Below are 13,771 nucleotides of genomic sequence, written 5' to 3'. Positions count from 1 at the left end.
CACGCTCAATTACCCTTGGAAGCTGGAAATGAATTTCAGAAGAAAAATCAAAAGCAACTGCTATGTTGTCCAGATAGGCTTTTCTTGCAAATCTTGCTGCCTTTTGTGTGTATTTAATAGCAGGACAAATTAGCAAGTGAGATATCCTTAAATGCATCAAAACTATCTGTGTTGTGGTAATACTGATGAGAACACAGTTATGCTGATCAGGTTGTCATTTACAGGGATGATTCAAGATTACCAAACATCAATTTGTGTAGCAAACTGAAATGGCAAGCAAATTAGGATGAACAGGAAAAGTAATACAAGGGCAAATAAAATGATATAATTACTGTCAACTACTACGAACATCTCACAGCTAACTGCAGGAGCTGGCAAACAGCAATGTCACATGTTCTGAGAATCTTGGTACTGATCTGAAGTGACAAGAGCTGAATACTAAATAGTAAGTTATCCCAACGTGCAGAAAGCTCAGCTCTCAGAAACCATAACATTCAGCATAATCATCAGAACCGTCATGAAGATATTAATGTATATAATGTTATTAGAAATTATTTTAAATTGGACTTGTAGTAGGATCTGTGTCTGTGGGTATGAGTCTGTGTGTCTTAACTGGGTTAAAGCCAACTAGTCTGGGTGCTTTTATGTCTAATAGTTTTGAGATGTTAAACAGTAAGAAAGTTAAGGTAAAGAGTACGTTTGCATTTTGTTGAATAAACCATTCAAAGACCGAGGGTGAAATCTTGCACCTAGCGAGGAAACACCAAGCAATATGTTTATATTACTAATAAAATTGGTACTATGAAAGCGGTTTTATTGTTAGAAGAGCCTCAGTTCAAAGAGCCTAGTGATACAAAGAGAATTTGCATTCAAAGGGAAGGCTTGGTATATAAAGAAAAAGAGTTTTGTGCGTGTCAGAGGAATGCTGCCTGTAAGCCCTACCACTGTAGGGCAGCAAAGGAAACAAATTGCAAGGGCCTCATTTTGAATTTGTAAGGTCAAATGTGCTTTGCCTGGTGTCTGTTTAAAGTCTATGGGAAAAAATGCAAGGAAAGATGCAAGGATGGAAGTAATTCAATAGCTCTTTCAAAAAGCCAGCAGACAAAATGGGCTGAATAGTCTTCTTCCAAACTGTATGATTTCACAACTGAGTTTTTAAAATTAATTGATGGAACGTGAGCATCACTGGCAAGACCAGCATTTATTGCCCATCCCTAATTGCTGTTGAGGTGAAGGTGGTGAGATGTCTTCTTCAATCACTGCAGCCCATCCAGTGTAGGTACACCCACACTGCTGTATTGAAGAGAGTTCCAGGATTTTGCTGCAACGACAGCGGAGGAATGACAATATATTTCCAAGTCAGAACAGTGTGCGACTTGGAGAGAACTGGTAGATGGTGCGTTCCTATTCATCTTCTATTCCTGTTCTTCTTGGTGGTAGAGATTGTGGGTTTGAAGTACACGGTCAAAGAAGCCTTGGCGAGTTGCTGCAGCACATCTTGTAGATGGTACACACTGCTGCCACTGTGCATCGGTAGCAGAGGGAGTGAAGTGGTGGATGAAGTGCCGATCAAGCAGGCTGCTTTGTCCTCATGATATTCAGTTTCTTGAGTTGTTGCAGCCTCACTCATCCAGGCAAGTGAAGAGTATTCCATCACACTCCTGACTTTTGCCTTGTTGATGGTGGGTTGGCTTTGGGGAGTCAGGCGAGGTGAGGTGAGCAGCCATGGGTAAAACAGAACGAGTCTGAGCAATCTAAATAAGCTCAGTGTGTCCAATAAATGCAGAAGGGTCATTAATAAAAACAGGGAGAGTTGAACTACATTGCCATACAGTAGAACATGAGTAAGAAAAGGCCGTGATCTTACCCCATAAGGCTCTGGTCATGCGGCACCTCAGTTCTACTACATCTGCTCACAAAGAAACAAGGAATACATTCAAGTACGAGAGACACTGCAGGAAAGAGTGACGATTCTGATCCTATTGTCAGTCTTGAGTTACAAGGAAAGGTTGGAGAAACCTGGGCTTTTCAGACCAGAAGGTAATTATCTGATAGATGATGTTAGAGATATGAAAGATTGCGATGGGAAGCAAAGCAGTAAACCCAAAATATTACTTTAAGCTGAATTGTAAGTGGAGAACAAGGGGCTATGGATTCAAAGTGAAATATCGTTTTAAGTTTAGGAAATTCTTTTCCACATCGAAGGATGATTTCTGGATAGGTCACTTAAGACAAAAGTGGTATTCTTTAATTGGAGTCTGCAATGACATATTGGAGGTAGACATTAGGATCCTACTGGATGAATGTTGTTTTGTGATTTAGATTGCTCTCAGCACATCTTTTGGGACATTAAATGGCAAGTAACATTTGCGCCACAAAAGTGCCAGGCAATTACCATCTCCAACAAGAGAGAATCTAATCATCACCCGTTGACATTCAACAGCATTACCATCACCACTCTCAACATCCTGTGGATTACCATTGACCAGAAACCAAACTGGACTAGCCATATAAGTACTATGGCTACAAAAGCACACCACAGACCAGGAATCCTGTGGCGAGTAACTCACCTCCTGACTCCCCAAAGCCTGTCCACCATCTACAAGGCACAAGTCAGGAGTGTGATGGAATACTCTCCGCTTGGCTAGATGAGTGCAGCTCCAACAACACTCAAGAAGCTCGATACAATTCAGGACAAAGTAGCCTGCCTAATTGGCATCCCATCCACCACTTTCAACATTCACACCAGCAGTGTCTACCATCTGCAAGATGCACTGCAGCAACTTGCCAAGGCTCCTTCAACGGCACTTTTCCAACCCACAACCTCTACCACTTAGGACAAGAGCAGCAGATGCATGGGAATAACACCACCTGCAAGTCCAACTCCAAGACACACACCCATCCTGATTTGGAACTATGCCACTGTTCCTTCACTGTCGCTGGGTCAAAATCCTGGAACTCCCTCCCTTTCAGCACCTACGCCACATGGACTGCAGCGGTTCAAGGCAGCAGCTCACCACCACCTTCTCAAGGGCAATAAATGCTGGCCTAGGCAGCAACATCCATATCCTGTAACTGAATAATAATTAAAAAAAGACTGGTCTTTTAAAATCTATAGGGTCAGCATGCCCACTGAAACAAGAGGGTTTGAAACGGGCACGAAGAGTTTCAAAAGGGCACGGAGAGCGGGAGAGACTTCAGTTTAAAAAGGGCGTGGAGAGCAGTGGGGACTTAATTTTGGGTACCTTTAGTGCCTTGTTGGGAGTCGGAGTGGAGTGGAGCAGACCTGCGGGAGACAGTCGGGAGCTGAGCAGTGCGCGGTTTCACTGTTTCAGCTGCTGGGAAGCTGCAGTACGGGAAAAAGGAAAAAAGCAGCTGTGACATCAGAGGAAGCTAGTAAGCTGATTGGCTGTAAGTGTCTGAGGGACAGTGTGTGAGAAGACAAAGCTTAGGACAGACAAGTTAAGGTAGATCTATAAATGAAAGAAGCTAAAATTTTAAAACAATAAACTAAAATTTTAAAATTAAAATCAAATACAGATAAAAAAACGCAATAAAAAAAATTTAAACAAACATCTAAAACACACACCTTGTAGTCATTAAGTCAGTTATCAGTGGTGCTAGTATTCAATAAATTGTAGCATAGATAGGAAGAAAGTAATTGAAGTAAGTTAACTAAATAACATAAGTTAGAATGGCAGGACAGGTGTTATGTTGCAGCTGAGAGATGTGAAATCTTTTGGGCGTCAAGGCGATCCATGACAAACACGTCAGCAGGAAGTGTAAGCAGCTTGAGGAATTCCAGATCAGGATTATTGATCTGGAAGCCGAAATGCAGACACTGCGCAACATAAGGGAGGGGGAGAAATACCTGGATTCTTTGTCCAGAAGACAGTCACACCTCTTAGAAGAGGGTCATCTGTTCTGGTCAGCAGTGAGGGACAGGAGGATGTGACTGCCAGTGAGGCAGGTAATGGGACTGAGCAGACAGTAGACCGAAGGACCTCAGGCTTTGCAACTGTCAAATAGGTTTGAAGTGCTCACAAACTGTGTGGGTGAAAGCGAAGTCAGCAAAGTGGGTGAGCTGGCTGGTCATGGCACTGTGGTACAGAAAGCCGTTCAAGCAGGGGGAGCAAAAAGGAATGTAGTGGTGGTATAGGGTAGTATAGCAGAGCGAGAGTCCAGATGGCTATATTGCCTGCTCGATGCCAGGATTCAGGACATCTGCTCAGGGCTAGAGAGGAACTTGCAGTGGCAGGGGGAGGATCCAGTTGTCGTGGTCCATGTAGATACCATGTAGGTAGAACTATGATAGAGGTTCTGCAAAGTCAGTACGAGCAGCTAGGTACCAAATTAAGAAGCAGAACCTCAAAGGTAATAATCTCCAGATTATTACCTGAGCCATGTGTAAATTAGCATGGGGCAAATAAGATTAGAGGCGCAAAGGAATGGCTCAAAGACTGGCATGGGAGAATTGGGTTCCAGTTTGTGGGGCACTGGCATCAGTATTGCGGAAAGTGGGGGCTGTACCATTGGGATGGTTTACACCTGAACCATGCTGGGACAAGTGTCCTCACAAATCGCATAACCAGGAAAGTAGAGAGGACTTTATACTAAACAAGAGGAGTGAGGGATCAAGCTTGGGTAGAGGTAGCAATTCATGGTGTAGAGTCAAGGTAAGAGAGCAAAATAGTAATATGAGAAATGTGGATCAGAGAACGGCAGGAAGGGACAGAGAGAAAAACCTAAGAATACAACAACAGTCAAGACTAGATGTTACAACGGTAACAAAAAGACAAAACTGAAGGCTCTCTATCTGAATGCACGTAGCATTCATAACAAAGTAAGTGAATTGATGGCCCACATTGAAGTAAATAAATATGATCTGATAGCAATTACAGAGACGTGGCTGCAGGACGACAAAGATTGGGTCCTTAATATTGAAGGGTACATGACATTCAAGAATAGGAAGCTAGGTAAAGGTGATGGGGTAGCACTGTTAATCAAAGAGGATATTGGTGCAATAGTTAGAGGGGACCTTGGTTCTGGAGATCAGGATGCAGAATCAGTTTGGGTGGAGATGAGGAATAGTAGGGGGAAAAAGTCATTAGTGGGAGTGGTCTACAGGCTCCCAAACAGTAGCAGTGGCAGACGTTTAAGGGGATATTTCAGAGTATTCAGAATAAGTACATTCCTACTATAAAGAAAAATTCTAAGGGGAGGACCCACCATCCATGGTTAACTAGAGATGTTCGGGAACGCATCAAACTTAAGGGAAAAGCATACAACTCTGCAAAGATGAGTGGCAGGACAGATGATTGGAGAGAATATAAAGAACGGAAGAGAATGACAAAAGGTTAATCAGGAGGAAGAAATTAGAGTATGAGAGGAAGCTAGCTAGAAATGTAAAAATGGATAGCAAGAGTTTCTATAGGTATTTAAAGAAATGAACAAATATTTTGCTTCTGTGTTCATGATAGAGGATGCCAAAAGCATTCCAGTAGTAGCTGCAAATCAGGAGGTGAACATGAGAAAGGAACTTGGTGAAGTTGAAACCACCGGGGAAACGGTACTGAGAAAATTAATGGAGCTGCAGGCTGGCAAGTCTCTGGGTTCCGATGGACTATATGCTAGGGTCTTAAGAGAGGTGGCTAATGAAGCAGTTGATGCGCCTGTATTAATTTTTCAAATTTCGCTGGAAAGGCTCCATCAGTTTGGAAAGTAGCAAATATAACCCCTCTATTCTATTCAAGAAGGGAGGGAGGCAGAAAACAGGAAATTATAGGCCAGTTAGCTTGACGACAGTCGTGGGGAAGCTATTAGAATCGATCATTAAGGAGGTTATAGCTGGGCACTTAGAAGAGCTCAAGGCAATTAGGAAGAGCCAGTATGGTTTTGTGCAAAGAAAATCATGTTTAACCAATTGGTTAACAATACCATAGAGGAGGAATTCCTGGAGTGTGTACGGGATTTTTTTTGGACCAATACATTTGAGGAATCAACGAGAGAACAGGCCATCCTCGACTGGGTATTGTGTAATGAGAAAGGAATAATTGGCAATCTAGTTGTGCGAGGCCTCTTGGGGATGAGCGACCATAATATGATAGAATTCTTCATCAAGATGGAGAGTGACGTAGTTGATTCTGAGACTTGGGTCCTGAATCTTAATAAAGGAAACTACGATGGCAGGAGGCATGAGTTGGCTATGATGGATTGGGAAACATTACTTAAAGGGATGACGGTGGATAGGCAATGGCAAACATTCAAAGAGCACATGGGTGAACTGCAACAATTGTTTATTCCTGTCTGGCGCAAAAGTAAAACAGGAAAGGTGGCCAAACCATGGCTTACAAGGGAAATTAGAGATAGTATTAGATGCAAGGAAGAGGCATACAAATTGGCCAGAACAAACAACAGATCTGAGGATTGAGAGCAGTTTAGAATTCAGCAAAGGAGGACCAAGGGATTGATTAAGAAGGGGAAAATAGAGTACGAGAGTAAGCTTGCAGGGAACATAAAAACTGACTGTAAAAGTTTCTATAGGTATGTGAAGAGAAAAAGATTGGTGAAGACAAATGTAGGTCCCTTACAGTCAGAAACAAGGGAATTTATAATGGGGCACAAAGAAATGGTTGACCAACTAAATACATACTTTGGTTCTGTCTTCACAAAGGAGGACATAAATAATATACCAGAAATGTTAGGGAACACAGGGTTTAGTGAGAGGGAGGAGCTGAAAGAAATCAGTATTAGTAGGGAAATGGTGTTGGAGAAATTGATGGGATTGAAGGCCGATAAATCCCCAGGGCCTGATAATCTACATCCCAGAGTACTTAAGGAAGTGGCCCTAGAAATAGTGGATGCATTGGTGGCCAACTTCCGAGATTCTATAGACTCTGGAACAGTTCCTACAGATTGGAGGGTAGCTAATGTAACCCCACTATTAAAAGAGAGGTAGAGAGAAAACAAGGAATTATAGACCAGTCAGCCTGACGTTTGTAGTGGGGAAAATTTTAGAGTCCATTATAAAAGATTTAATGGCTGAGCACGTGGAAAACAGTGGCAGAATCGGGCAGAGTCATCGTGGATTTATGAAAGGGAAATCATGCTTGACAAATCTACTGGAATTTTTTTGAGGATGCAACTAGTAGAGTTGATGAGGGGGAGCCAGTGGATGTGGTTTATTTGGACTTTCAGAAGGCTTTCAACAAAGTTCCACATAAGAGATTGGCATGTAAAATTGAAGCGCATGGGGTTGGGGGTAGTGTATTGAGATGGATAGAAACCTGGTTGGCAGACAGGAAACAAAGAGTAGGAATAAACGGATCTTTTTCCGAATGGCAGGCAGTGACTAGTGGAGTACTGCCGGGATCGGTGCTGGGACCCCAGTTATTCACAATATATATATTAATGATTTAGATGAGGGAATTAAATGTAATATCTCCAAATTTGCAGATGACACAAAGCTGGGTGGGAGGGTGAGCTGTGAGGATGCAGAGATGCTTCAGCGTGATTTGGACAAGCTGAGTGAGTGGGCAAATGCATGGCAGATGCATTATAATGTGGATAAATGGGAGGTTATCCATTTTGGTAGCAAAAACAGGAAGGCAGATTATCTGAATGGCTATAAATTGAGAGAGGAGAATGTGCAACGAGACCTGGGTGTCCTTGTACACCAGTCGCTGAAGATAAGCATGCAGGTGCAGCAGGCAGTAAAGAAGGCAAATGGTATGTTGGCCTTCATAGCCAGAGGATTCGAGTACAGGAACAGGGATGTCTTGCTCAGGGCCTTGGTGAGACCACACCTGGAATAGTGTTTGCAGTTTTGGTCTCCTTATCTGAGGAAGGATGTACTTGCTATAGAGGGAGTGCAGCAAAGGTTTACCAGACTGATTCCTGGGATGGTGGGACTGACATATGAGGAGAAATTGAGTCGATTATGTTTATATTCGCTGGAGTTCAGAAGAATGAGGGGGGATCTCATAGAAACCTAAAAAATTCTAACAGGACTTGACAGGGTAGATGCAGGAAGGATGTTCCCAATGGTGGCGGAGTCCAGAACCAGGGGTCACAGTCTGAGGGTATGGGGTAGACCATTTAGGACTGAGATGAGGAGAAATTTCTTCACCCAGAGAGTGGTGAGCCTGTGGAATTCGTTACCACAAAAAGTAGTTAAGACCAAAACATTGTATGCTTTCAAGGAGTTAGATATGGCTCTTGGAGTGAAAGGGGTCCAAGGGTATGGGGAGAAAGCGGGAGCAGCTATTGAATTGGATGATCAGCCATGATCATAATGAATTGCGGAGCAGGCTCGAAAGGCCGAATGGCCTACTCCTGCTCCTGGTTTCTATGTCTATGTTTCTACGAATGGCAGAGCAGGCTCGAGGGGCTGAATGGTCTATTCCTGTTCCTATTTCTTATGTTCTTATGTTCTATCCCACCCCCAACCCCCACCACAAGCTATATTTGTGGGGGCATGTCTTCAGCACAGTTGAGTAAGGTCACTAGCACTCACCCCAATGTGTCAGTAGAAGGTCACAGAGGACAAAAGCACCAGAGCAGAGCCTTCCCAGAAGCTGAAAATTAAAGTTTAAAAGTTCCTCATTCCAGAATGATACAAGAAGATGCTGCTTTTAAAGGTTTGGTTTTTCAGAAAATTTTGATAGGATTCACACCAACTTCTGGGAGGCCCCCCTTAGGAAGTGGTTAGAACTTAAAAAACAGGATGTAATCAGAGTAAAACCTGCTTTCACCTCCCTCTGACCATCGTCAAGGCCCATAGGCCCAACTGGAATTTCAGGCCCAAATTTTCTTCTAAATGAAAACAGTCAATAAGAGAAGGTATTTTACTCAGCCAGTTAATATCAAAAAGCAGGATGTTTTTTAACACAGAGGTGTGACAATGTGGAACATGCTGCCACACGGAGTCTTTGAAGTAGATAGCTTGGACATTTCTATGGCGGTCAGATGCTTTAACAGAAGAAGGGAAATGGGGGCAGGGTGGAAAGAGGTGATTAGAGCAGATGATTTATATGGAGCATAGACACCAGCTTAGACTAATTGGGTCGAATGGCACTTCTCACTGCTACACAAGTTGATCAGCATCATCAGATACTGAGGCCAATTCAAATAGCTTTGTTGTGAGAAAATAGTTGTTTGGTAGTACAGAACTTGAGTATTGCTGGGTAAAAAAAGAGACATGCTGTTGAATTTTTCATCTTGCACTCACCAGGGCAAATTTCCAAAAAACCAATTGTAAAGGGAACAACAACTTATACTGCATGTGAAGAGTGCTGATTAGTTGGCAAGTGGGCTCTGATTGATAGGAGCGTTGCTGTGGAGAATGCACCAAGGAACAGTTAACTACCAAGCTTTTGTTTCCATTCAAATCAGGCAGGTCAGCTCTACTTGGTCAAGGCATTGCCAAGGCAAATGAAGCAGGGAATGGCTGTCCCCCAAACTTTTGTTTAGTTGAAAAAGGCAAAGGACAGGGCTCTGTAAGTGAGCCGCACTGCAAGCCCGGCTGATCATCTTAAATTCAGCGTAATTCTTTGCACAATCAATTGGACAATTGCTGTCCAATCACATAATCACGGTCTCCAACCAGCCCATGCTTGCAAAACTCAAAACATAGGGCAGAATTTTGTCCTTGGCGTGTGGGATTAGCGGGGGCAGTCGGGAAGCCACCCGCGATCAGCAGCACTCAGTGATTTTTTGCGAGCGGGCCAATTAAGCCCCCTCCCTCCCCCCCACCCTCCCCAGCATGACACGCGAGCAGCAGCGCTGAGCACTGCCTGTGCGGGCAGGGGGAGGACTGCGAGCAGACCTAGCGCGCACTTTGTGCATGCACGCGAAAGAGCGCTAAATAATTGCCCTGAGGCACAGACTGTCACATGAGCAGGGACATGTTTTTAATTAAAAATTAAAAGTTATTTCATTTGTATTTGATTTTGGAAACCTCATTCCGCCCATGGATGAGGTTTCCAAAAAAAATGCAAAGGCCACTTGGCCTTTTCGTCTGCCAGTCAACCGTTAGGTTGAACGGGCAGTGAAAAATTAAGCACAATTGATTATTTAATGGCCTTAATAGGCCTTTTAATTGTCGGCGGGCGCGCTGCCGGCTCTGGCGGTGCCCACCAACTGAACTATTGTGCAAGTGCGCATTGATGTCAGCACACTCGGCCGTTGTTACTGCGCATCATTTCATGCTTGGTTGGGTCGGCCGCGCACCCACCTGCCGAGCTAAAAATTCTGGCCATAGTGTCCAACAATAGATGAGATTCCGTGATTAGATAGCACTTGCCAAACAATCCTGACTGTGCTAAGAAGTACACAGAGAATCGATTTAAAACTGTCAGTCGGGTTTCAAGTATGGTTCACTTATGCATGCTTGAAGCTACATATATTCACACACAGGGCCCTGCCCTTTGCAGACAAAAAGAGCTTGTCCACGGATTATATCTTTTTTAACTAAACAAAAGCTTGGGGGACAGCCATTCCCTGTTTCATTTCCCATGGCAATGCCTTGACCAATCAGCATTGACCTGCATGGTTTGAATTTGATCAGAAGCTTGGCAGTTAACTGTTCCTTGGAACATTCTCCATGGCAATGCCTCAACTAGAACCCACTTGCCAACCAATCAGCTCCCTCTTCTCATGCAACATAAGTTGTTGTTCCCTTTACAACTGGTATTCTTGGGAATCTGTCCTGATGAGTGCAAGACAGAAAGTTTTGAGAGCATGTCTAATGGAACAGGACATCGGCTAGCAGAACGGGCATGGAATTTCATACAGAAAAGTGTGAGGTGATGCATTTTGGCAGAAGGAAAATAGAGAGGCATTATAGATTAAATTGCAGTTCTAAAAAGTGAACGTGTCAGAGGGACTTGGGGTTCAAGTGCATAGGTCTTTGAAAATGGCAGAACATAGAGAGAGCAGTTTGCAAAGCATATGGGATCTTGAGCTTCATAAATAAAGATGTCAAGTACAAAAGCTGGGAAGTTATGCTGAACCTATATAAAGCTCTCCTATAAAAGGTCACAATGAGAGAATAGTGTCCAGTTTTGGCCACACTCCAGGAATGGCGTTAAGGTCTCTGAGATGATACATAGGAGATTTACCAGAATGGTTTCAGAGACGAGGGATTTTAAAAAATATATATATATTCTTTTATGGGAAGTGGGCATTGCTGGCAAGGCTAGCATTTGATGCAATTCACAATTGCCCTTGAGAAGGTGGTAGTAAGCCGCCTTCTTAAACAGTCCTCTAATTACAGGTTTGGGATTGAGAAGCTGGGGCTGTTCTTCGAGCAAAGGAGGCTATGGGGAGATTTGATAAAGGTGTAGAAAAGATTATGACAGGTTTATCTAATGTAGACAAAGAAAAGCTGTTCCCCTTAGCTAATGGGGTAAGGGCTAGGGAACACAGATTTAAGGCTTTGGGCAAAAGGTGGGGGGAAAATGTGAGCAAGAGCATTTTTTTTTTACACAATGAGTGGTAATGACCTGAAACACTCTAAAAATGTAGTGGAAGCAGAGGTGAATACTTTCAAAAGAAAACTGGATGGGCACTTGAGTGAAATAAACTTACAGGGCTCTGGGAATCAAGCAGGTGAATGGGACTGATTGGATTGCTCTGCACAGGCGTGGACTCAGTGGGCTGAATGGTCTCCTCCTGTGCCTTAATGGCTCTGAAATATGACCAATACAAAAAAGGAAAAAGCCAACTTATAATACAAGTTATTTTGCAATTATTTTTGGAACCCTACAATTATCTCATTAAGATACCTCAAATGAGTTAACTTTAAAATTGTGATAGAGTTTTCAGTGTGTTGGAAACCATCGTAAATGTGTTACTAATTATTCTGCAGTGGAGATACGTTATTTTACGATCAAAATTGTTCAACAGCTTCTCCTTTCTCTCCACAATCCAAGTCGAAAATATGGAGATAAATACCTGCAGACTCGATTTCATCTTTGACCCCTTTTGCTTTCTGCTCCAGAAGAGTTTTGTGCTGCTCCATTTCTTCGAGATATTTCTTGTATTTCTGTTGGTCCTTTTGCAAACTTCCTCTGGTTTTCTCCAGTGCCTGAACCCTGTCCTGAAATCAAAAGTCGAGTTAATGAAGAAATTCCCCCACTATGCGCCAGCTATGGGTTTCTTCGCTTTTTAGGGCTCAACTTTTACCCACACATCTAACAACAGGGCAATATTTTCTATCAGTAATGGATTTTTAAAATAAATGAATGTAAGCATTGTTTAGTTCCTTGTGAATGTACACCGCCTTGGGAAGTGTACATTACTGAACTTGGACTATGAGGCAGGAAAAGCGTCAGTATTTTGCTTTGTGTTACTAGAATGCAGTGCATTGAGGTTATCTTTGGAAACATGGTATCCTGCGCATCGTGGGCATCACCATACGAAGTGCATAATTAATTCCAATGATATTGGACCTGAAGGCTCCACTGCAAGAGTAACTAATGGCCAATGGTCTAAAAACCATGATGCCTGTACCATGACACCACAGACAAAATGGGTTTCAACCTCACCAAGTGACTGAACACAACCGCTGCCCCAAATCCCTCTTCTGAATGGCATGAGTGTTGCAACCCCTACCCTCTCCACCCCAATCCAAACAAATTTCAGGCCTCGCCTTCCACACCTATGCAGCAAGATTTAGCTCCCAGCTCTTGACACCCCACATAAGCCTTGTCAAAACTTCAGAACAATGAGATGGGGAGCGACCAAGGTTGGGGATTGAGAGGATGAGTGACCAGGTGGTTGGTGAAGAGCAAAAGAGCAGGACTGAGGCGGAGAGAAAAAAACATTACCTGTATTTATGTGGCTCTTTCAATGTAAGAAAACATCTCCTGGAATGTGATTAAACAAAATTTGACACTGAGCCACAGAGACTGCAGAGGTGACAAAAAGTTTTGTCAAAGAGGTAGGTTTTAAAGACGGTCTAAAATGGGGAGAGGGAGGAAGAGAGGTTTAGGAAGAAAATTCCACAGCTTAGGACCTTGGTAGCTGAAGGCATGTCCACCAAAGGTGGACAGATTAAAAATGGGGGCTATTCAATTGGTCAGAATCGGAATAGCCACAAGTATGAGACAGTGATGGGGCAATGTCATGTTCAATACAAGCATGTTATTTTAAATATTTTAAATTGTGAATAAAATTGCTCAGAAGGTAACAAACATCCCGATTACAGTCTGGAAAGGACCACACAAATCCTGTCTGTAACAGCTGGAAGAGATTATGGAGATAGGAAAGGGCTGGAGGGATTCGAAAACAAGAATGAGAATTTTAAAATCGAGGTGCTATTTAACTGGGAATGAGAGAGACTGCCAACTGTCCGCTGGAATAGTGAAGTCTAGAGTACAGTCATGGATAAGGATTTCAGCAGATGAACAGGCCCAGGCAATATTACAGGTAACAGATAATCTTAGTGATGGCATGGATACGTGGTCAGTCAAATATGGCGCCAAGGCAGCAAACAGTCTGACTCAGCCGCAGGGAGAAGGATGGAGTTAGTGGCTAGGGAACAGAGTTTCTAGAGGAGACAAAGGAAATTGCTTCAGTCTTCCCCATATTTAGCCTCATCTGGAAATGGATGTCTGACAAGCAATCTCACATTTAAGAGACAGTGGAGACATAAGCATAAAAATAACAGGAGCAGGAGTAGGCTATTTTGGCCCCTCAGTCCTGCTCCACCATTCAATAAATGATATTTGGGGGGGGGGGGGGGGGGGGCAGGGGCTGCAGAGAAATC

General features: G+C 43.2%; 1 protein-coding gene across 2 annotated transcripts in view; it reads right to left on the bottom strand.

Moving 5' to 3' along the window:
- Positions 1-13,771, bottom strand: part of ndc80 (NDC80 kinetochore complex component) — a 140,787-nt gene that overhangs the window by 34,533 nt on the left and 92,483 nt on the right. For both annotated transcript variants that reach the window (XM_078555525.1, XM_078555526.1), the window contains one exon: positions 11,956-12,100. In XM_078555525.1, the coding sequence (XP_078411651.1) occupies positions 11,956-12,100 (145 nt within the window). The remainder of the gene's footprint in view (positions 1-11,955; positions 12,101-13,771) is intronic.

Source organism: Cetorhinus maximus, chromosome 13 (assembly GCF_964194155.1).
Source record: "Cetorhinus maximus chromosome 13, sCetMax3.hap1.1, whole genome shotgun sequence".
Lineage (NCBI taxonomy): Eukaryota > Metazoa > Chordata > Chondrichthyes > Lamniformes > Cetorhinidae > Cetorhinus > Cetorhinus maximus.
Note: the sequence above shows the minus strand (reverse complement) of the source record. Positions and strands in the feature narration are given on the sequence as shown.